General features: G+C 37.8%; 1 protein-coding gene across 1 annotated transcript in view; it reads right to left on the bottom strand.

Moving 5' to 3' along the window:
* The window catches only part of RNGTT (RNA guanylyltransferase and 5'-phosphatase), a 326422-nt gene that overhangs the window by 135239 nt on the left and 166387 nt on the right, over positions 1-24796 (bottom strand). The window contains exon 13 of the mRNA XM_002714574.6: positions 7839-7939. Within this exon, the coding sequence (XP_002714620.1) occupies positions 7839-7939 (101 nt within the window). The remainder of the gene's footprint in view (positions 1-7838; positions 7940-24796) is intronic.

Here is a 24796-nt window from a genome sequence, read left to right as displayed (position 1 = left end):
TAGGATTTTAGAGTAAAACTGTGCCACTTTCTAAAGATCATTATACTTTTGAGAAACAAACCATGGATTGCTACCGGCCTTGACAGACACTGAAGATCTAAGCCTGGGGAGCAAAAAAGCATGTGCTAACGGAAGCTGCCCATGATAAACTAGATGACTAAAAGACTGGACAGCTGCTCGCAGCAAAGATGAGGTGGCAGTTGGTTCTGGTAGTCCCAGTTGGTTCTGCTGAGGTTTATCCTAACAGGCCTAGAACCAGCTTCACTGGGTCTCATAAGAAACACAAACACCTGCTGGCCAATACCCGCTTCCTCAGATGTCTGAGCACAGAGCCCCAGGACCCCTCGTGAGGCAAGAACAGCAGCTGGGCAGCAACCATCTTACAAATGCTGCAGGGCCCCTCCCAGTGTTTTAATTTAATGAGGGAATCCTCATTCCTGTGTTCCCCCAGTATCTGCAAGGTAAATGCTTCCTGCAGTGCTTGCTTCTGCTTAAGATTCTTTTGTCTTTTTGGTGTGTTAGTACCGAATAATAATTCTTCATGCTAAATGCATTCTACTAAAATAATTGCTGTTTTTTATTAGATTCAAACTGATATATCTATTTTAACATCATATAACTATGTGTGAATGTAAAATCAAGTAATAAAGTAGAATGCTAGGTCTGAGTCCAATCTCAAAGCTCTAAGAAAATCTTGCATCTCAGCAAAAATTTTATGATCCAAAATGCAGATCCATTTGTTTAAAAAAAAAAAAATGGGCCAGCGCTGTGGCACAGCGGGTTAAAGCCCTGGCATCCCACATTGGCACCAGTTCGGGTCCCAGCTGCTCCTCTTCCAATCCAGCTCTCTGCTTTGGCCTGGGATAGCAGTGGAAAATGGCCCAAGTCCTTGGGCCTCTGCACCCATGTGGGAGACCTGGAAGAAGTTACTGGCTTCTGGCTTCAGATCGGCACAGCTCCGGCCCTTGGGGCCATCTGGGGAGTGAACCAACAGATGGAAGACCTCTCTCTCTATCTCTGCCTCTCTGTAACTCTGTCTTTCAAATAAATAAAATGAATCTTTAAAAAAAAAAAAAAAACTATTAGAGATTCTTAGAATGTTATTAGCAAAGTTCCTGGACTGAAAACACAAACAGAAAGATATATGAGCATGACTATATTTTTAAAAGAGGCTTTTACAGTAAAAATGAGATTCAGAAATTTCCAACTTTTCATTATTAACAGTGTACTTCGGGGCTGGCGCTATGGCGCAGCGGGTTAACACCTGAAGCACCAGCATCCCATATGGGTGCCAGTTCAAGACCTGGCTGTTCTACTTCCGATCCAGCTCTCTACCACGGCCTGGGAAAGCAGTAGAAGATGGCCCAAGTCCTTGGGTCCCTGCACCAGCATGGGAGAGCCGGTGGAGGCTCCTGGTTACTGGCTTTGGCTCAACACATTTCTGACTGTTGTGGCCAACTGGAGATTGTACCAGCGGGTGGAAGACCTCCCACCCTCCCTCCCTCCCTCTCTCTCTCTCTCTCTCATCCTGCCTCTCCTCTCTCTGTGTAACTGTGACTTTCATATAAAAAAATAAACCTAAAAAAAAAAAAAAGTAATACTTCATGGGGTGGGCAATTCACCCAATGTTAAAGAGCCTATTTAGGGTGCCTGCATCCCATATCAGAGTGCCTGGGTTTGAATCCCAGCTCCATTCCTGATTCCAGCTTCCTTCCAAACTACACTCTAGGAGGCAGCAGATGATAGCTCTAGTAGTTCAGTCCCTGACACCCACATGGGAGACCTGGATTGAGTTCCTGGCTTCAGACAAACCCAACTGTGGACATTTGAGGACTGGACCAGTGGATAGCAATGCTCGTTCCTGTTCTCTCTCACTCTCTTCCTGTCTCTGTGTCTCCTTGCCATATGATTTTTTTTAATTCATACATATAAACATTTTTTAATTATCTTTTGTTTATATGTTCCACCAATTGCTATTTCTGGAGAGACTACTACATACTGGCCATCATGCTACCAGGTACTAGAAATACAACTCTGTACAAGACATAGGATATATCTCCTTTCACAAAATCCGAGCATACCTTCTCAGGAGATTTTATATTTATATATATGTGTGTGTGTGTGTGTGTGTGTGTATATATAAAACATACACACACATACACACTAACTTACTGATCCATAGAAGAGTTGTACACAATTTGTGTTCCTACCAAACAGCTTAGAAAACTGCCTGTATGCTTACACCCTAATCAAAATGGACACTGCAGATATTTGCAATGTGATAAAAAAAGTTAAATTTCACTATTGTTTTAGAATGTATATTTCTTATTATAAGGAGAAAAATACCCTTATAATTTACCAGAAAAGTACTGCTGTTTCATCCAGAGTACTTATATTTCCCCTTAATAATACCAAATGAATGTATTTTGAATCAATGAGTTACAAATAAATTCTGAGATTAAATTAATAACCACAAACATCAAAATGAGAAAAGGAAATTCTTATCGAGTTCTGTTTTGAATTTACTTACATCATTTATTTAATCCCCATAAAAGGCTTATAAAGCATTTTTTGCATTTTGCATTTTTACATTTTGCCTACTAGTTAACTCTTCACAACAAATTATGCCTCATGACTCTGGACATTTTACGGATGAGGAAGCTTAGATTAAGAAACAACCACACAGTAAGTAAGAAATGCACCTGGGATTCCGTATTCAATAGCTTTGGCCAGTAACCCATGTTCTTACTCACTATACATACTGCTAAGGTTATTTTAAGAGATTTGCTACAAAAAAAAAAAAAACTGCATGAATAAAAATCATGTGCCTTTGTTGTGGTCTTACTCTCTGGATTTTTAACAGTTCATAATCAATTATACAAAGAAGTCAATGATACATGCATCTTAAAAGGGGAAGATCAACAGGGATTACAATCAAACAGGAAATGATTTACATGGTTGCACTTACATGATGCATTGGAAACTGTAGGAATAGCAGGAAGGAATATGGACTTCTAAATCTATATTCATTAAAACAACAAAAATAATATTTAACAATTAAATGCTTAGCATACCCAATTCTGCTGTAAATATTTTACGTATAAATGCTTTTCAACCCTCACAGAAGTCTTATGAGGTCAATTCCTATTTTATTGTTGAAGAGACTGCTCCATGTAAGAAGTGATGTGTTCAAAGTCACAGAGCTAGTACACAGATTTCAACCCAGGGGGTCTGGCTCTAGAATCTGTGTTCTGAACTTCCATGCTATATAAACAGTATGTTTATACTCTAAGCCACTGACACGGAAACCAAGAGCTCAAGACTCCCAAAGCAGAGACTACCTTTGTAATTCTCATCTTTGATAATGACAATGGTTTTCTAATACAAATTAGTTAATACACAACCACAAGATTTTTAAAACAATGAAGAGTACTCAGAGGAAAATCTATACTATATGTTTATACAACGCAACACAAACTCTAAGATATATAAAAGTTATTTTAGGCTATGATAAATCAGCAGACATTATAAAGGACAAAAAAAATTTAGGTTCTAATTGCCATCAACAGGGCATTTAACACATAGATCTATATATGTGTGTTTATTATAGCAGTTAAGTGAGACTCAAAACCATAGTGAAGGTAGGGATTTAACCTAGCAATTAAGACACTGGTTATAACACCCATGATCCCCACTGAAGTGCCTGGGTTTCATTCTTGGCTCTAGTTCTTGACTCTAGCTTCCCGCTAATACAGACTCCAAGAGGGAGCAGGTGATGCCTCTAGTATTAGGATGCTGTCACCCACATGGGAGACCTGGATTTTGTTTCCCGCTCCCAGCTTTGACCCCAGTTCAGTTCTCACCAGTAGAGGAATTTGAGGAATGAACTTTATTATTAGATAGGAACTTTATTTGCCTGTCTCTGTCTCTCCTCCTCTCAAATAAATAAACGAATAAATTTTAGGGGGAAAAAATAACTAGAAAACCTAAGACTTCATTAAAGGAAATCACTGCAGATATTTTCAAAAGTTAGCATTTATATTATATTATACCTTTCAAGACATTTCACCCCACATTAAGTTTTGTTGAAATATATGCAAGTTAAATCATGAAAAGTTAAATACTCTCATGAGAGTATTTCAGGTATGGAAAGCCAAGACACTCTGGCAAGAAAAAAAAAAAAAAAAAACCACCTAAATGAAAGATCTCCGCAAGTGAGATCCCAGTGGAAAGCACAGGTCATCAAAGAAGGAGGTAGCTTTTTCTGAAGGGAGGAGAGAACTTTCACTTTGACTATGACCTTGTCTGAATATGATCAGAGTCGGTGAACTCAAACGGCTTCCATAGCCTTGGCAACTCATGACAAGAGCCTAGGGTGATTACTGATGCCATAAACAAGAGTGTCAATTTGTTAAGTCAACAACAGGAGTCACTGTGCACTTACTCCTCATGTAGGATCTCTGTCCTTAATGTGCTGTACATTGTGATTTAATGCTATAACTAGTACTCAAACAGTATTTTTCACTGTGTTTCTATGTGAGTGCAAACTGTTGAAATCTTTACTTAATATATGCTAAACTGATCTTCTGTATATAAAGAGAACTGAAAATGAAAAAAAAAAAATCATGAAAAGAAATTAGTTTATAGAGGCTGGTGCTGTAGCGCAGCGGGTTGACGCCCTGGCCTGAGGTGCCAGCATCCCATATGGGCGCTGGTTGGAGTCCTGGCTGCTCCACTTCCGATCCAGCTCTCTGCTATAGCCTGGGAAAGCAGTAGAAGATGGCCCAAGTCCTTGGGCCCCTGAACCTGCATGGGAGACCCAGAGAAAGCTCCTGACTCCTGGCTTCAGATCAGCATAGCTCTAGCCGTTGCGGCCAATTGGGGAGTGAACCAGCGGATGGAAGACCTCTCTCTCTCTCTCTCTCTCTCTCTGCCTCTCCTCTCTCTGTGTAACCCTTTCAAATAAATAAATAAATCTTAAAAAAATTAATTTATCACATGGTATTTTAGTATCTTAGTCCTACTTTGTTGTTAAATACTATAATTCTTTTTTTTTTTTTTTTTTTGACAGGCAGAGTGGACAGTGAGAGAGAGAGACAGAGAGAAAGGTCTTCCTTTCCTGTTGGTTCGCCCCCCAATGGCTGCTATGGCCGGCGCACCGCACTGATCTGAAGCCAGGAGCCAGGTGCTTCTCCTGGTCTCCCATGGAGTGCAGGACCCAAGCACTGGGGCCATCCTCCACTGTACTCCAGGACCACAGCAGAGAGCTGGATTGGAAGAGGGGCAACCGGGACAGAATCCGGTGCCCCAACCAGGACTAGAACCCGGTGTGCTGGCGCCGCAAGGTGGAGGATTAGCCTATTGAGCCGCAGTGCCAGCCTATAATTCTTAAATAAACTTTTTTTAAAATGTATTTGTTTATTTGAAAGGCAAAGTTACAGAAAGGCAGAGGCAGAGGCAGAGAGAGAGAGAGAGAGAGAGAATCTTTCATCTGCTGGTTTACTCCCCAAATGGCTGCAACAACCAGGCCAATCCATAGTCAGGATCCAGGAACTTCCTCCGGGTCTCCCATGTGAGTGCAGGGGCCTAAGCACTTGGGCCATCTTCTACTGCTTTCCTAGGCCATAGCAGAGAGTAGATTGGAAGTGGAGCAGCCAGGTCTTGAACTGGAGTCCACACGGGATGCTGGTACTGTAGGTGGCAGCTTTACCCAATATGCCACAGCGCTGACCCCACATACTATGATTCTTATGACCAAGGGACCCACTACTCTCCTTTCATACTATTACAGCTTCTCTAACATACTTAGTCGCTGTTGATCATTATATATAAACTCATTTATTTAGTGAAAACTGCTATACTGTCTAACATTCTTTACATGAAAAAGGCATATTATACTACCCTAACTGAATAATGCATGTTTTATGTAACTTACCAATTATATTTCAAATTAAAATATTATTTTAAAACTGACACCATGTTACATAAATTATGTGCCTGCACTGATGTGACCTGCATATTCCTATCGGAAAATCACCTTTAATAGTAACATTGGTATGTTTCAACATGCACTAGGATTAAGAGGAATTCAATTATTTGTAAGAAGACATAAACAGGCCTTAAATTTTTAAAGAACAAAATATATTCAGAGCATACCAAGAATAAAAACAGAAAACTACTAAAATAATGACTTTTTGCCATATTTCATTATAACATGTAATTGCAAGAAAAGATATCAGTTTTTGCTATGTGGAGAAATGGGCGATCTATGTATAGCCTCATATTATAATCTGTAAAAGGCAAAACTAAATGATTTTTCAAAACTCAAAGAAATAATCAAGAAAAACACATAGTGCTTATACTCCTTTACCAAATGTTAATAAATATCATAATAGGCAAAACCAGAGCTTTAGAGATAATGAAATTTAACACATTCTAGCTTCTTTTAATATCTTCCATCAGTTTCTTTTAATAATAAATAATAATCTTTAAAAGTTATGTGCCAGCTGAATTAATTACTCAGTCTCCACTATTTTAAAAGTGTACAAGGCACTTCCATGAGACGGTAGCAAGCCTACACCCAGCTTTCATGATTACTGATAGACAGACTCCACAGTTCTTTGGCAACCCTTTGTCGAGAAGAATAATCCTTAATTTACTATGTATTGCTTTTAGATAAGAGAAACACTATTTTTGTAAACTACCTCATAATCATTTGTATGTGTGTGTATGTGTGTTTGTGGGTGTGTATGTGGGGACTGGGAGTCTAAAATTATCTATCCTTAAATTAAAAGCAGAACAAACAAAGCTAAATACCTATTTGAGGGCTTCAGATAGTTGTTATAACAATTTTTTTTTTTTGCCATTAAAGCCACATGGCAAATTAAGGCACAAAAATTTAAAGATATCAAATATTAAATTGCCTACTTTTTGAATATACACATCCATTATGTCTTTATCATACCCTCTTTTTTACTTAAAATTCAGCAACACTGCATGATATCCCCTCTTTGAGAATGGACTTCCCCTTAAGAGACAAATTTTAATATTATGGAATCTAGACTCATAACTAATAATCTTTTTAATTAGCTACAAAAGGGTGTATCTGTGTTTTACTTTCGACAAGTAAAAAGAATGTCATGGCGTGCATTGGTAAACTTTAATCTCTTTGCTAGCATTATTTATTTCTTTATTATTTCCTTGATTAAATTTTTCTATTTTATTGTATTTACTTAGATTAGAGACGGGGTAAAGTGAAATAATACGAAGCTTTGGAAAAATTATGAAAATATTCATGCTAAAGCATCCTTTACTCTAAAGCATGTAGAAAGCATAGAAGATTAAGAAATAAAAAATACTTAATGACCATTATGAAAAACATTAGTGAAAGTAAACAACTAAAGTATGGAAAAATAAGTATGCTTGCCATGTAGATGAAAACACAAAGTAATTTCCGCCAATGTTGTAAGAACTTACTTTAATGTACTTAACGATAATACCAATGATCACAGTTTACATAAATAACTCATTTGCCAGTATTACTTTTGAGTGAAATCTATTTGCACTTTAACAATCTAACAATCTTTTACTGTACTATTTTTAAAAAGGCTCTTAATACCAAAATTACTAAAGTTGAAAGGATATTAAACTTTAGCAAAATAACTGTCACAGGTCAAAAGAATAATATGTGAAAATGAAATAGATGTACATGTATATACATAACATATATTGTAAAATATTTTACTTTCTTTTAATTGAAGTATTACCTGCAGATAGTAAAGCCTTGCACAGAGTATTATTTCATGTAAAAATGGTAGGGAACCAAATTGTGTACTCACCCTTCTCCTCCCATTCTTGTTATCTTCAGGCGAAAATCCACAGAATTCAGACTAGGAGGTTTCCACTTCAAAATATCATCACATCGGCCAGGTTTATATTTCTGTAGTGAATTAAAATGGTCATTAACAGTCAATAAGAAGCTAAAAAGTAAAGATTCAATTTATTAAACACAATATTACTTTTTTATTAAGAAAAACAACTACTTTTATCTTCAACCACCAAGTGACGCTTGATATCTATCTTCTTACTGATGGCCTTTCTCCTTTTCCTACCAAATACATGCAGAAAGTTTGTAAAAGTCCACAAGAAAAATAAAACCAGTTATTCTGGCCAATCGTTCTATAACTTCAAAGAAGAATGGTAATGGGAAAAACTATTTTTCTTGTTCAGCTTCACTGAGAGATAACTGACAATGAATAAAAGTTAACAGGACAAAGAGACACAAGTAAATACCCAGGAGAGTGAGATGACTGAGTCATACAATGTATGTCAGACTTTGTAAGAAATTCTTGGGGCCAGTGCTGTGGCATGGCAGGTAAAGCCACCTCCTGCAGTGCCAGTATCCCATATAGGCACCAGTACCAGTCCAGCTACTCCACTTCAGATCCTGCTCTCTTCCATGGCCTGGGAAAGCAGTAGAGGATGGCCCAAGCCCTTGGGCTCCTGCACCCGTGTGGGAGACCCTGAGGAAGCTCTGGACTCCTGGCTTTGGATAGGCCTACCTCTGGCCATTGCAGCCACTTGGGGAATGAACCAGAGGATGGAAGTCCTCTCTCTCTGCCTCTGCCTCTCTGTAACTCTGCCTTTCAAATAAATAAATAAATCTTTTTATTTGTTTAAAGAAAAAAAAAAAAAAAACAGTCAAACTATTTTCCAAAGTGGCTATAACATCCATCCCCACCAGCAACCTAAGAGAGGTCCACATCTTCCAAGGACAAACTAGGCCCTTCTCAACTTTCTAATTCTAGTCATTCTAAAGTGTGTGTCTCGTAATTTCAATTTGTGGTGCTCTAATGACAAAAGATGGTAAAGACCATTGCATCTGCTTGTTGCTAGCTGTATGAATTCTTTTGATGAAGAAATTGTTCAGATATTTTACTCTTGTTTTTACTAAGCCTTTTCTCTCATTGTTGGCGTTTAAGAGTTGTTTATATATTCTGGACAAATACCCTTGGTTGTATATATGTACTACAGATATTTTTTGACCATTGATGACTTTCCTTTTCATTTTCTTAACAATTTCTTTTGAAGAGCAAAAATTTTCTTAGGAAATGAAAATTCTTCATCTTTTAAATTACGTAATTTGTGCTTTGGTATCCTACTTAAGGGATATTTCCCTAACCTAACGTCACTACAACTTTCTACCATGTTTTTATTAGAGACGGTTTACAATTTTACCTCTTATTTTTTTTTTAAGTATATGATCTATTGAAGGTTTATTCATTTATATGCTGTGAAGCAAAAAGTTGGGTTCACTGGCAAATGAATCAAATAAATCCACAACCATTTGTTGAAAAGACAATGTTTTCCTCACTGAATGGTCTTGGTTCGTTTGTCAGTAATCAGCTGTTCAGGGACAGCAATTGGCCTAGTGGTTAAGCCAACAGTTGGGATGCCCACTTCCCATGAAAGAATGCCTGGGTTCAAATCCTAGTTCTGTCCTGATTCTAGCTTTCTGCTAATACATATTCCAGGAGGCAGTAGTTAATGGGTTCACCCATATGAGAGACCTGCAGCCAGGTGCTGGCTTCCAACTTTGGCTTAGCCCAGTTCAGGCTCTCTTTGTCGCTCTAAATGAAGAAACAAATAATCAGGTGATTGTTTATAAGTATAAATATATCTCTATTCTCACTTATCTGCTGCTTTGACAGATAAGCCTCTCTTCCTGTTAAGAGCATGCTATCTCTATCACCATAACTTTATAAATTTTGAAAATAAGTTCTGGGAACTGGCGCTGTGGAGCAGCGGGTTGACACCCTGGCCTGAAGCGCCAGCATCCCATATGGGCGCCAGTTCTAGTCCCACCAGCTCCTCTTTCGATCCAGCTATCTGCTATGGCCTGGGAAAGCAGTAGAAGATGGCCCAAGTTCTTGGGCCCCTGCACCCGCATGAGAGACCAGGAAGAAGCTCCTGGCTCCTGGCTTCAGATCAGTGCAGCTCCGGCTATTGCAGCCAATTGGGGAGTGAACCAGCGGATGGAAAAATCTCTCTCTATATATCTACCTCTCTCTGTAAATCTGTCTTTCAAGTAAATAAAATAAATCTTTTAAAAAAAGAAAAGAAAAGAAGTTCTGGAAGTCCTCGACTTTATTATTCTGATTTCAATCTTGCCCAACCTTGGCTGATGTGGGAATCTGAGGAGTGAATCTGTGGATGGAAGATCCCTCCCTCTCCTCACCTCCACCCCACAAGTCTCTCTGCCTTTCAAATAAGATGAAAATTTGATTTACATCTCTTTAAACACATCTCAGCAATGCTCTACAGATTTGACTATGCAATTTTTGCACAAGTTATTCAACTTATTCCTAATAATTTGTTTGGTGATAAGGTAACACAAAAATTGTTTTGTTTCCATATATTAGCACCGAAAACATGAAAACAAATTAATGAAAGTTACAATAGCATTTAAAAGAACTAAATACTTAGGAATAAACATAACCAAGGAAGTGAATGACCTGTATAATGAAAGTTACAGACAAAAGAAGTTAAAGCCCAAAAATGGAAAGATATCACATGTTCATGGATAGGAAGACATAATATTGCTAAGATGTCAATACTACCCAGAACAATCTATAAATTCAATGCAATGCTTATCAAAATTACAACAGCTCTTTCAGAAAAATAGAAAAGCTAATCCTCAAATTCACATGGAATCTTAAGAGGTCACACAAGCACTAACATACTCTTGAAAAAAGAAGAACAAATTTGAAAGAGTCCCACTTTCCACTTTCAAAAACTTAGCACAGGGGCCGGCGTTGAGGTGGAGTGGGTTAGCTTGCCACCTATGGCACTGGCATCCAAAATTGGTGCTGGTTCAAGTCCTGGCTGCTCCACTTCTAATCTAGATTGTGGCTAATGCTCCTGAAAGCAGCAGAAGATGGCTCATTATCCTGGGCTCCTGCACAGAGTTCTTGGCTCCTGGCTTAAGCCTGGTCCAGTCCCGGCCATTGTGGCCATTTGGGGAGTGAATCAGAGGATGGAAGCTCTCTCTTTTTTTGTCTCTCCCTCTAACTCTACTTTTCAAGTAAAATAAGGACATCTTAAAAACAAAAACAAACAAAAGGAAAACCACCATAGCACAAAGCTACAGTAAACAGCTTTGTGTTACTGATTTATTTATCCAGTGTTGTTGATTTTATTTTTTAATCAAAACAGACATATAAAAGAATGGAACAGAAAATTACAGGAATAAATCTACACATCTATCAAAGGGTATCACATCCATTCAATGGGAAACAAATATTATCTTTAATAAACAGTGTTGGGACAACAGAATTTCCACACACCGAATAGTCAGGCTGGACCCCACATCACATCATAAACAAAAATTAACAAAAATGGATCAACAAACTAAATATAATAGCTAACACCAGAAAAAGAAAAAAAAGAGTAAATCTTCATAACCATTTGGAACAAAGAAGCCACACCCCTACCTCACACCTACTTCACATATACTCACTGCTAAAATGAATGTAAAATCATAATATAACAGCTAAACTAGAAAAGTTGTTTTTAAAAAAACATAAAGGTAAATCTTCAAGACATGGATTTAGCAATATATTTTTAGAGCTAATACCAAAAGCATAAGTAACAAAAAAGGAAGAGATAAATTGGATTTCAACAAAACTAAAAATCTTGGTGTATCACAGGACATTATCAATAAAGTAAAAAGATAACTTATAGAATGGGAGAAAATGAATGCAAACTATGTATTTGATAAGGATTTAATCATCAGAATATATAAAGAACTTCAACAACTCAAAAGCAGAAAGGTAAAATATCTAATTCAAAAATAGCCAAGGCGCTTGAATAAACATTCCTCCAAAGATACACAAATGGCCAATAAGTACACAAAAAGATGCTCAACATCATTACTCATTATGGAATTGCAAATCAAAACCAAAATGGAATACTATTTCACACAAATAAATTCCTGTATACTTGCTTAGAATAAAAATTTGTTAGAAATGTTAAAAATAGAGACCGGCACTGTGGTGCAGCAGGTTAAACACCAGCATCCCATATGGGTGCTACCAGCTGCTCCACTTCCAATCCAGCTCCCTGCTAATGTGCTTGGGAAAGCAGCAGAGGATGGCTCAAGTGCTTGGGCTCCTGCCACCTATGTGGGAGACCTAGATGTGGCTCCTGGCTCCTGGCTTTGGACTGGCCCAGTCCTGGCCGTTGCAGCCATCTGGGGAATGAACCAGCAGATGGAAGACTCTGACTCTCTCTCTCTCTGTTTCTCCCTCCTTCTTTGTAACTCTGCCTTTCAAATAAATAAATAAATCTTCAAAACAAACAAAAAAGAGATTAATGAAACATTTTGTCACTAGTGGTTGTCCAGAGAATAGTGTCATTTGTTTGTATAGTGCTGTCCATTGTAGTCATTTGGGGAATGAACCAGCAGATAGAAAATTTCTTTCTCTCTAACTCTGCCTTTCAAATAACATAAATAAATTTAAGGAAGAGGGGTAAATTTTTCAAGTTGTTGACTCACAAATAAAAGCAGATAAACAATTCTAGCAATAAAAGTATAAATAAATAAAACATTGATTTAAGCTATTAAACTTAGGAAAATTTAAGGATTACAGTTTTGAAATATCTCATAATAGGTACTGCTATGGTTTGAATATGTCCCCTAAAGTTCACGTGTTAGAAACTTAACCCCCAAATTCCTGTGTTACAGATTCTTAAGGTGGGCGCCAGGGCAGCAATAATGGCTTTTTAAAAGAGCGCACAAGCTTGCTCTGTCTTGCCACGTGATGCCCCTGCCATACTATGACACAGCAAGAAAGCCCTCCTCAGACACGGAACAGATGTTGGCACCATGTTCCTGAACTTCCCAGCCTCCAGAACCAGGAGACAAATAAACTTCCATTCTTTATAAACTACCCAGTCTCAGGTCCTTTGCTATAACAACAGAAAACAGATTGAGGTAAGAAATAATCAAATCTAAGAAGTGTTCTAATATGTAATTTTATTTGTATATTAAATATCATTCACATTCTCCTCTGTGGAAATCAAGTTGGAAATCAAGACTCAATCTTCTCTATTGAAAAAACAGCATGAACTAACGCTCCTATTTTTACATAGCAATAATTCAGAAACTTAAGTCATTCCTTATCACAATGCCAAACAAATCACTTATTTTAATCTGAAATACTAGACTTGACATTAGGAATTTCAAAGCACTTTTATAAAAATTAATGTAATACATGAAAAAAATTTAGAAAACAGTAGTTTTTTAATTACTGTAATTCCCAAATACTGAATGTACATTCAACAATGACAGACTCATGAGCAAATGTGCTGAAATACCTATTGGAATATAAATTCTACTTCAGAATGAAAATAACAATTTTGTACCTATGAATCACAGTAAAATGCTCAGTAAGTATATGATAAATAATAAAATAAAAAGGAAAAAAATTTTAAATTCACTATAAAATATTTGTCAAGTATATTGATTTTTAAAATTAGAAATTCAAACTTATGAAATTAACAATGTTCATCAAAAATATATATACACATCACTATAAAAAGAAATCTTTTTTTGATGATCCCCAAAATAAGGGGAAAGATATACAAAATAGGGACTTAGTATCTTAAAAATAAAAATTCCTAATTCATCCGACTTGAAATTCAAAATCTCAGTGATTTATAAATAAGGATTCAAGACATTCTTTCAAGATACATATTCTAGGGTTTAAAGAGGGAGTAATGCACTTTATTGTTTTTATCTATTTACTTTTATCGATCTGAGAGTCAGAGAGTGACAGACACACAGAGAAACTCCATCCCCTGGATCACTCCTCTAATGCCCTCAAGACCAAGGTGGGGCCAGGCTTTGCCAGGAGCTAGAACTCAATCCAGGTCCTTTACGTGGGTGACCAAGGACCCAACCACTCAAAGCACTACCTCCTGTCTCCCAAGGTATGCATTATCAGGAAGCTGGAATCAGGAACAGAACTCAAACCCAAGCACTCTGATATGGGATAAAGGCATCTCAAATGGCATCTTAAGGCTGTACCAAACACAAGCACCAAGGAAATAATGCATTTTAAATTCACCAAATTCATCAGCACGTATCTAGTTTAAAATAAATATCAAAGCTGAATTTCTGGGTGGGTGTTTGGTCTAGCAGTTAAGATGCTGTTTAAAATCCCTGTGGTTCATACACAGCGCCTGGATCAAGCTCCTCGTTCTAGCTTCCTGTCATTATGGACCCTGGGTAGCAGAAGATGATGGCTAAGTAGTTAGGCTACTGCCACTTGGATTGAGTTGCCAGCTTCTACAGAAACGAACATGATTTTATCAGGTGAGCTGTAAGGGACAAAAAAAAAAAAAACAAAAACCTGGAGATATATTATAACTGAAGGTAATCACCAATATAAGCTAAGACAGCCCTTCCATCTTAAAAAAACATGGTATGTCAGATAACAAAAAAGATGTCAGAAAGGTATTTACCTAATGACAGCAGAACCCACTTACAGATGTGGGATGGCCAAACATCAAAGAAAAGTCTCTAAAATTAAAGTAGGAAGAAAACTGAGTGGAGGCATGAGTGATACATTTGTTGTATAAAGTAGCGGTTCTCAAGAAGGGGTCACCTCCCACCCCCCAACTCCCAAGGCACCTTATGTCCTGACCCAGGGCATATTTGCCAATGCCTACAGACATTTTTGGTTGAATACAGGGAAGGGAATGTTACTGCCATCTAGTGGCTAGAGGCTATGGCTGCTGCAAAACCAGCTATAATGCACCGGACAGTAACCCACAAATTGCCCAACTCAAAATGTCAGCTATGCCAAGGCTGAAAATCTTGATGCAAATGAAGCTGGTAGTAATAACAGCAAAGAAGGTGAGATATTTAGTCCCTCTCGGCTTCTACTACCTCAATGATTTTTTTTTAATTTATTTGACAGAAAGTGAGAGAGAGACAGAAAGAAATGTATTCCTCCCGTTGGTTCACCCCACAAATGGCCGCTACGGCCGGCGCGCTACACTGTTCCGAAGCCAGAAGCCAGGTGATTCCTCTTGGTCTCCCATGCGGGTGCAGGGCCCAAGCACTTGGGCCATCCTCCACTGCCTTCCCGGGCCACAGGAGAGAGCTGGACTAGAAGAGGAGCAACTGGGACTAGAACCCGGCGCCCATATAGGATGCCGGCACCACAGGGGAAGGATTAACAAAGTGAGCCACCAAGACCAGCCCCAACCTCAATGATTTTTAAGCAAGTTCAAAGTTTGGACATTATCCATCTCTTTAAAAGCTTTCTCTTGCCTCAAACAGGTATCTGGATCCGAGGCATCTAAACTGTCCAGTAGTAGTCCTACATTACTCTACTATTTCCAACTATTTGTGCTAGTAGAATATACATCCTAGACCCTACATTGAAAACTGAGATGTAATGTCTTCTTCACAAGAATCATGCCTGCAGCTAAGAAAATCCCTGTCCTCATTATAATAGTTTTATTTGTTGTTGTTCTAGCATGTAGTTTTAAATGCTAAATTTAGTTTTAAATGTTCTAGCATTTAGTTTTAAAGAAAACTAAAGAAACCCTAGATGACAATGTACTGAAGAAAGAAAGAATGAAATCAATCTGGAATACAGAATCTTAACGCATCTACTCTCTGCTTTCTTTTTACTGTTACTATATATAAACCACTCTTCTAAGACTCTAAATATACCCTCAGTGAAAATTACTCCCAAATCTTCATCTCTAGTCCTAATTTTTCTCCGAAGATCTTGATCCTCATTTTCAAACATGAAAGTATGTCAAGTACCAAGTTTATAATAATAACCTAATAATTATCCTTCTTACAACATGTATTACCAAATATATCTGACCCTGAATATATCTTGTTAGATCACAGAATGCAAGCTTCTCAATGAATAGAATACAAGATTCTCAATCTAACACCTAAATATCTCCACCACCCTCATATCTAGCCTTACTCCTCCTCTCTAGTTTTAGCCTGTGCTATGTCTCTTAGACAGAATAATAAAGGCAGTAATAACTTCTGATGGCTAACACTTACTGAATTTTATTTCCACCCGTCACTGCATTGAGTGCTATTAAATCATTTTTTCTCAGAATAGCTTTATGAGGTAGCCTAATTTCATATAAACCCCCTTCTTCTTGGATCACAAAACTGAGGCATAAACAAGTTGGTAAAGTATGAGCAGACTTCAAAATGGCCACAGAAAATTCCTATGACCTTCTAAGTCCACTGTTCCATGAACTTTCGAAGTCCTCTTCACAGATATACAAGCCCAGATCCCCAAATATTTTCTAACCACCACATTATACTGGTTTAATGGAAAGACAAGCGTTCACATCATATCTTTTTTTCATACCATATCTTAAAAAAATTAACTCAAAATTGATAAAAGACTTAAATATAAACTTGGTGCTATAAAAACTCTAGAAGAAAACAGGAAAAAATCTTGACATTGGTCTTGGAAATAACTATCCTATTATGACATCAAAAATAAGTAACAAAAGCAAAAACAAATGACACCTTATTAAACTAAAAGGCTTAGAACACAGAAAAGCAAGCAAGCAACAGAATGGAAATGCAACTTAAGTAAGGGGGAAAAATTTTGCAACCCATATATCTGATAAGAGGCTGATATCCAAAACATATAAGGAAGTCACACAATTCAACAGTAAAAATACAAAGAACTTGATTAAAATAGGCAAACAGGGCAGGGTAGGCACTTGGCCTAGTGGTAAGACACTGATTGGGATGCCCACATTCCATATCATAGTGTCGGCTCCTGCCTCTAGCTTCTTGCTAACGCACATGCTGGGATGTGCTGGATCCTTCCTTGCTACTCATGAGGCAGACCAGACTGACTCCTGGTTCCCAGGGCTTGCCTGGCCCAGCTCCAGCCATGGAGGGCATATGGGGAGTGAACAGGGACAGGAGATCATTCTCTCCGGAGCTCACTCTCTATCTCTTAAATAAATAAAAATAAAAATTAGGGGGTGAGTATTGTGGCACATCAGGTTAAACCACCACTTGGCCCACATCCCAAATTGGAATACCTGATTCAAGTCCAGGTTACCCTACACTTCTGATCCAGCTTCCTGCTAATGCAGCTGGGAGGCAGTATATGATGACAAAAGTACTTGGGTTCCTACCACCCAGATGGGTGACCTGGATGGAGTTCCTGACCCCTGGCTTCAGCCTGGCCCAACCTTGGTTGTTGCAGGCATATGGGGAGTGAACTAACAAATTAAGATCTACCCCCAAACTTGTTTGTTTATTTAGGGGTGGGCATTTGGCACAGAGGTTAAGATTCTATTTGAGACATCATCATCCCATATCAGACTGCCTGGACTCAGGTTCCAGTTCCACTCCTGACTCCAGCTTCCTGCTGATCTGCATTCTGGAAGGTAGCAGATGATGGCCCAAGTAATTGGGTTCCTGCCTGCCACCCACATGGAAGACCTTCATGGAGTCTGACTCCTGGCTTCAGCCTAGCCCAGCTCCAGGTGTTGTGGGCACTTGGGTAGTGAATCAGTGGATGGGACCTTGTGTTCGTTCTCATTCATTCTCTCTCTCTCTCTCCTTTTCAACTAAATTAAAAAAATGAAAAATTTTAATAAGACATAATGTCTTTTAATTGGCTGAAGACCTATCCAGACACTTCCCAAAAGAAGTTTTGACAGCCAACAGGCATATGAAAAGGCGCTCAGAATCTCTAATTCTCAGGGAAGTGCCCCAATGAAATATCTCCTCAAGCCTACTAGGATGATAATTATTAAAAAGGTCAGTCACCTGGGATATGGACAACATGGGATCCTTATACCCATCTGGCAGAAGACTTAAATGGGTACGGGCATTAGGGAAAAGAGTACAGAGGTTTCTCAAAAAATTAAAGACAGAACACCACAGCAATCCACTTCTGCATATACATATATTTGAAGTTCTTGAAAACAGATCTAGACACTCAGGGTCAACGTTGTGGTGTGGTGGATTAAACTGCCACTGGTGACACCAGCAAACAGCATCAGAGTGCCAGTTCAAGTCCCAGCTACTCCACTTCCTATCCAGTTTCCTGCTAATGTGCCTGAGAAGGAGTACAGGATGGCCCAAAGGATTCAGGGCAGAGACCAAGATGGAGTTTCTGACTCCTGGCTTTGGCTTGGCTCAAACCTGGCTGTTGTAACCATGTGGAGAGTAGACAATTAGATGGAACATATCTCTCTTTGTCTCTCCTTCTCCCTGTCACTTTGCCTTTCAAATAAATAAATAAAACTTTTAAAATAAACATTTAAGATAAGAGAGAGAAAAAGAGAGATCCATGCTCCTGTGTTCACTGAAGCATTATTCACAACAGCCATGGATGAAAAGATAAAGAAAATGTTGCATATGTGTGTGTGTGTGTGTGTGTGTGTGTGTAACAGAAGATTATTCAGCCTTTAAAAAGAAGGAAACTCAGCTATTTGCAACATAAGCAACTGGGAGAGCAGATAGTGTTACGCTAGGCAAAACAAATAAGACAAACAAAGAGAAATAATGCCTGACCTCACTTAAATGTGTAATCCAAAACAGTCAAATTCCTAGAAGCAGAGAGTAGGATAGTGGTAAACAGGAGCTACAGAGAAGTGATAATGGGATGTTATCAGTCAAAGGGTAGCAAATGGTAACTATGTAAAGGGGATCAATATGTTAATAGGCTGAAATATAGTGATTATTTCACAATGTACATCAAAACACAATTTGTGTATGTCAAAAAATTAAGCTAAGGCCTAGCACTGTGGCATAGCTGGTAAAGCCACCACCTCCAACGTCAGCATCCCATATGGACACTAGTTCAAGTTCCAGCTGCTCCACTTCTGATCCTACTCCCTGCTAATGCACCTGGGAATGCAGTGGAAGACAGCCCAAGTACGTGGGCCCCTGCACACATGTGGGAGACCCTGAAGAAACTCTTGGCTTCTGAGAGGCCAAGCTCTGGCTGTTGCAGTCATGTGGGGAATGAGCACTGGATGGAGGATCTCTCTCTCTCTCTCTCTCTCTCTCTCTCTCTCTCTCTCTCTCTCTCTCTCTTAAACCCTGCCTTTTAAATAAAATATTTTTTAAAAAAATTAAGCTGTCAGTAGATAAAGGATTTAAAAGGAAAAAAGAAATGGTTCAAGGTGTTGACTATTCAAGTATATTTAAAAGCTCTGTAAATTTATGAATCCACAAATCTGAGATAATATGAAGAAAGTAAAAGCGTTAAATCTAAACACTAATGCAGGATTCCTCATCAACTGACACTGGAACTGGTAAGTCTTTGTTGTAGAGGTTGTTCTGTGTGTTTCAAGAGGTTTAACAGTATCGCTGGCCTCTGCAAGATGCCAGAAACAACCACCATTTCCCCTTCAGTGGGAATAATCAAAAATATCTCGATACTGTCAAATGTTATCTAGGAAGTAAAAACCACCCCAACTAAGAAACGCAAGTCTCAAGTATACACTCATCTTTTTTTTTTCCCCCAACAAATCCCTACTAATCACTGCTATGTCTGTCAACCACTGTGCTAGAGGCTAGAGCACAAAGAAAATGGAGGATTCCAAACAAAGAACCATTATAATAAATCATGAGAAATGTAATGAAATATGAAGTTCAGAGTGCTGGGACATGTAATAGGAAATAGAATATGATCAAAAACATCAAGAGAAGTTTCCCAGGAGAAGCAAAATTTAAGCTGAGAATCATACAGGGAAAAGGAACAAGTCAAAGAGACAGTACAACGAATCTGAGGAATGAAGACATTCTGAACGTACACTGTGTCAAGCCCAGTTGTCACTCTGTATGCATGGGAGATTGATTCCAGGACACTACAGGGTTCTGCAACCCCCAAATCTACAGATATTCAAATATCTTATATAAAATGGAATAGTACTTGCATATAACCTACTCATACCTTTCCACCTACTTGCACTTTTAAACATCTCTAGCTGACTTATAATATCTAATTGTAAACAGTTGTGTTACATTGTTTAAGGAACAATGAAAAGGGAAAAGTCTATACCTGTTCAGTGCAGTTGTAATTGTTTTTCAAATAATTTTCCATGGTTGGCTGAATCCATAGATATGGAACCCAGCTATATCTAGCATTCACCCTCTTTGAACCTACTGTTACAGGCACTATAAATACCACTGTGACTGAGACAGACAAGGCCTCTGCCTTCATGATACTTAGTGTCTAATAAGGGAAAAGGAAAATTTAAAAACAACTAAAAATCAACATAGCATTAAAAGCTTTGGAGCCAAAGAGTAACGTGGGACAGGAGTCACATTCACCCAGTCAAACCAGGTTTCCCCAAGGAAGCACACCTATTTCTTATAGTCAAAGGATGGGTGTGCATAACACACAAAAAAAAGAAGAAAACAATCTCAGAAAGAACAGTTTGTATAATTAGGTATTCGTAGAAACTATTTCAGTTTACGGTTCTTACAACATGAATTGGTCTACCAGTAGAAACAGCTAAGTTAACACTGAACAACAGAAGGAAAACCAACTTTCTTACTCTAAACTGATAAAATGTGTGCCCTCAAATGTTTTCTTCTGAAATTCAGAATTGCTGTAAGCATAAGTGATAGCGAATGTCAATAATAAGCCCTATCTTATTCCTATGATTTCATTATATCCTGAGGTGCTAAAATCAGAACATAACAAAATACACATTAATAAGTATACCTGGGGCCGGCGCTGCGGTTCACTTGGCTAATCCTCTGCCTGCGGTGCCCGCACACTGGGTTCTATTCCCAGTTGGGGCGCTCGTTCTGTCCCGGTTGCTCCTCTTTCAGCCCAGCTCTCTGCTGTAGCCCAGGAGTGCAGTGGAGGATGGCCTAAGTGCTTAGGCCCTGCACCCGCACAAGAAGCCAGGAGGAAGCACCTGGCTCCTGGCTTCAGATCAGCGCAGCGCACCGGCCTTAATGGCTATTTGGGGGGGTGAACCAATGGGAAAAAAAGACCTTTTTCTCTGTCTCTATCTCTCACTAACTCTGCCTGTCAAGAAAAAAAAAAAAAGTATACCTGGACAAATTTTGAGAAGCAAACTGAAAAAAAAATTTATGCTTCTCTTCTTGTAAACTACATCAGTACATTTGGATTTGATTAAAAATTCATTCAAGGAAATTATTAAAAGATAAATAAAAACTAACAACAGATAACTGGGGGAGTGGAAAATTATAAGACTTTACATATTTTTAATATGTGCTAAAATTTCTGAACAATATGAATGTATAATCTAGTTAAAAACTATAATTAAAAATATATCACTGTGAAATGCAAATTTTAAATTATCAATAATTAATGGATCATTAATTATGTTATCAATAAAAAATAACTAGCCTGACTTCACTGTTTTAATATGTATCATTTATGTGAGAACTGATTTTGTGCTCTATATATTTACCCTTTAGGAATTCATTGCTTTCATTTTTGTGAAATCTTTATTTATATTTCTTTCCCCTTCTTGATTACAAATATATTATCATTAGTAACCGCTTTCAGTATACAATAAGATTATATATCCATGTCCAGCCAAGACTGATCACAAATTATTCATCTGTAGCTGTTTATTTTGTCAACAAAATTCAATAGAAAGGCAAATACCTTATGTATTAAGAAAATAGAAAATGATGGTGTTCTTTTCCTTCCTTACACAAAACAGGCTAAGAATATTTTGCTGTGCTCTAAAAGTTGAACAAAGAAAAAAATTCAAAACAAATAAGATGTATTTTCTTTCTTGGCACTTCAGTATAACCATTCCTTGGAAATTATTATATTTTTCAATAAAAAAAAAACACATCTGGGGAAAAGATAAAAATGACACTTTTCCAGTCTGCCCGGAAACAGAGCCCTTCTTCAATTGAAGATCTATCAAAATATGCAAGCAAATGTCATGGAAACAGAAGCTCTCACCATGGTAACATCATCCCTGCTTCAGAGGAAAACCACTCTAATTCGTCATGTACTTCAAGACAGGGCATTAGACTAATTCCAATTTTCATTTTACAATCAATCCATAACATTCAATATACCTGGCAGTAGTAAAGATTTAATAAAAACATTAATATTTCACAAGAATGCAATATTAAAATAAAAGCTGACTCTAAATTTACATGGAAACTAATGCCAGAGACATAAAATCAAGCTGACCCACCTTACAGAAAATCAAGATAGTGATGAAATCATTAAAAAACAATTATATCACTACTGCTTGAGAGTAAACACTCCAGACTCAATATGGTAACAATTATGCTTTCATAACCACAGTAAAGCTGGTAGATAAAGAAAAGCCATTCTGCTAGAAAAGAAAACAAACAAAAATACTTTCAAGATTTTTATTCTCACCTCAATTACACAATTCATTATAAGTAATTCTGGTTTTATTTCACAGTGGTGGATTGCTGAAGGCATAAAAATTCTTGTCCAGAAACATAAGTGTCTCCAGATGATAAAAGTAAAATCAAAGATGATTTTTAAAAGGTTAAAAATTAATCAGTTTAGTAATTGCTACCAGTAAAAATTTAATATGCCACATAAATCACAATGAAAATCCTCTTGTAAAAGTTAATAAACAAATAAGATTTAATGCTGCATCAACTTTACAAATTAAATTAAATCATCTGATGGTTAGCAAGGTATACTACTTATGGCATATTAATATGTCAATTCATCATTTTGAAATATTCATTTTTAAGGGACAAACCACAAAAGATTAGTAATTCAAAACGGCAATGAAATAACAAAACTGAAAAGCATATAAGTAGGAATTTAATAAAACCTACTTGTTTTATGATATGGACTAAAAAGGAGATGGAAAATTCAATTTTAAATGGCTTTTTTTCAAAATGACCATTTCAGTTTAAAAAATATTTAAATCATTAAAAGAATTTGATCCAACTCCCTTGCTGGTGGCCTGGGAGTATAGTAGAGAATGGCCCAAGTGCTGGGGCCCCTGTACCCACATGGGAGACCCGGAGGAGGCTCCTGGTTCCTGGCTTCAGATTGGCCCAGCTCTACCCATTGTGGGCATTTGGGGAGCAGATCAGCAGACTGAGGATCTCTCTCCCTCCCTCTAACTCTGCCCTTCAAATAAATAAATAAATCTTTTTTAAAAATTGGAATTAAGTTAATATTGAAAATAAACAGGTCTTGGCTATTGTGAATTGTGCTGCAATAAACATTAGGGTGCAGACCGCTTTTTTCTTATTGCAGCACAATTCACAATAGCCAAGACCTGGAACCAACCTAAATGCCCATCAATGGTAGACTGGATAAAGAAATTATGGGATATGTATTCTTTAGAATACTATACCGCAGTAAGAAACAACGAAATCCAGTCATTTGCAACAAAATGGAGGAATCTGGAACACATCATGCTGAGTGAAGTAAGCCAGTCCCAAAGGGACAAATACCATATGTTCTCCCTGATCGGTGACAACTGACTGAACACCAAAAAGGAAACCTCCTGAAGTGAAATGGACACTATGAGAAATGGTGACTTGATCAGCATAGCCCTGACTGCTAATGGACAACTTAATACATTATCCCTCTTAGTAGTTTTTTTTTGTCTGTTCTACTTAATATGACTGGTTTAATTCTGTAATTATCACACAGTTATTCTTAAGTGTTGAAAATTAACTGAAATGTGATCCCTGTTAAACATAAAAGTGGGAATAAGAGAGGGAAGAGATGTATAATTTGGGGCATGCTCGGGCTGACTTGCCCCAATTGGTAGAGTTGGAAACATACCAGGGGATTCCAATTCAATCCCATCAAGGTGGCATGTGCCAATGCCATCTCACTATTCCAAGTGATCAATTTCAGTTCACAATTGATCATAATGAAAGGACTAAGAGTCAAAGGGAGCACATAAACAAGTCTAGTATCTGCTAACACTAACCGATAGAATAAATAAAGGGGAGAGTGATCCAACATGGGAAGTGAGATACTCAGCAGACTCATAGAATGGCAGATGTCCTAAATAGCACTCTGGCCTCAGAATCAGCCCTAAAGGCACTCGGATCTGGCTGAAAAGCCCATGAGAGTATTTCAGGCATGGAAAGCCAAGACACTCTGGCAAAAAGATCTCTGTGAGTGAGATCCCAGTGGAAAGAACAGGTCTTCAAAGAGGGAGGTACCTTTCTCTGAAGGGAGGAGAGAACCTCCACTATGACTATGACCTTGTCTAAACAAGATAAGAGTCGGAGAACTCAAGGGGCTTCCATAGCCTTGGAAACTCATGACTGGTGCATAGGGAGATTACTGATGCCATAAACAGGAGTGTCAATTTGTAAAGTCAACAACAGGAGTCACTGTGCACTTACTCCTCATGTAGGATCTCTGTCCTTAATGTGCTGTACACTGAGGCTTAATGCTATAACGAGTACTCAAACAGTATATTTCACTTTGTGTTTCTATGGGGGTGCAAACTGTTGAAATCTTTACTTAATGTACACTAAACTGATCTTCTGTTAAAAAAAAAAAAGAAAAGAAACTATCAATTCCCAACTTGACTCTCACTGGGATTAAACATGACAATAGGTCTGATCTGATTTCATCATCATTTAAAAAAAAATCATCTATTATTTTTCACTTTATGTTTCTGTGTGGGAACAAACTGTTGAAATCCTTACTTAAGGTATACTAAGCTGATCTTCTGTATACTAAGATAATCGAAAATGAATCTTGATGTGAATGGAAGGGGAGAGGGAGTGGGA

The sequence above is a fragment of the Oryctolagus cuniculus genome, chromosome 5 (genome assembly GCF_051225735.1).
Source record: "Oryctolagus cuniculus isolate XC-2025 breed Fujian yellow rabbit chromosome 5, ASM5122573v1, whole genome shotgun sequence".
NCBI classification, from domain to species: domain Eukaryota; kingdom Metazoa; phylum Chordata; class Mammalia; order Lagomorpha; family Leporidae; genus Oryctolagus; species Oryctolagus cuniculus.
Note: the sequence above shows the minus strand (reverse complement) of the source record. Positions and strands in the feature narration are given on the sequence as shown.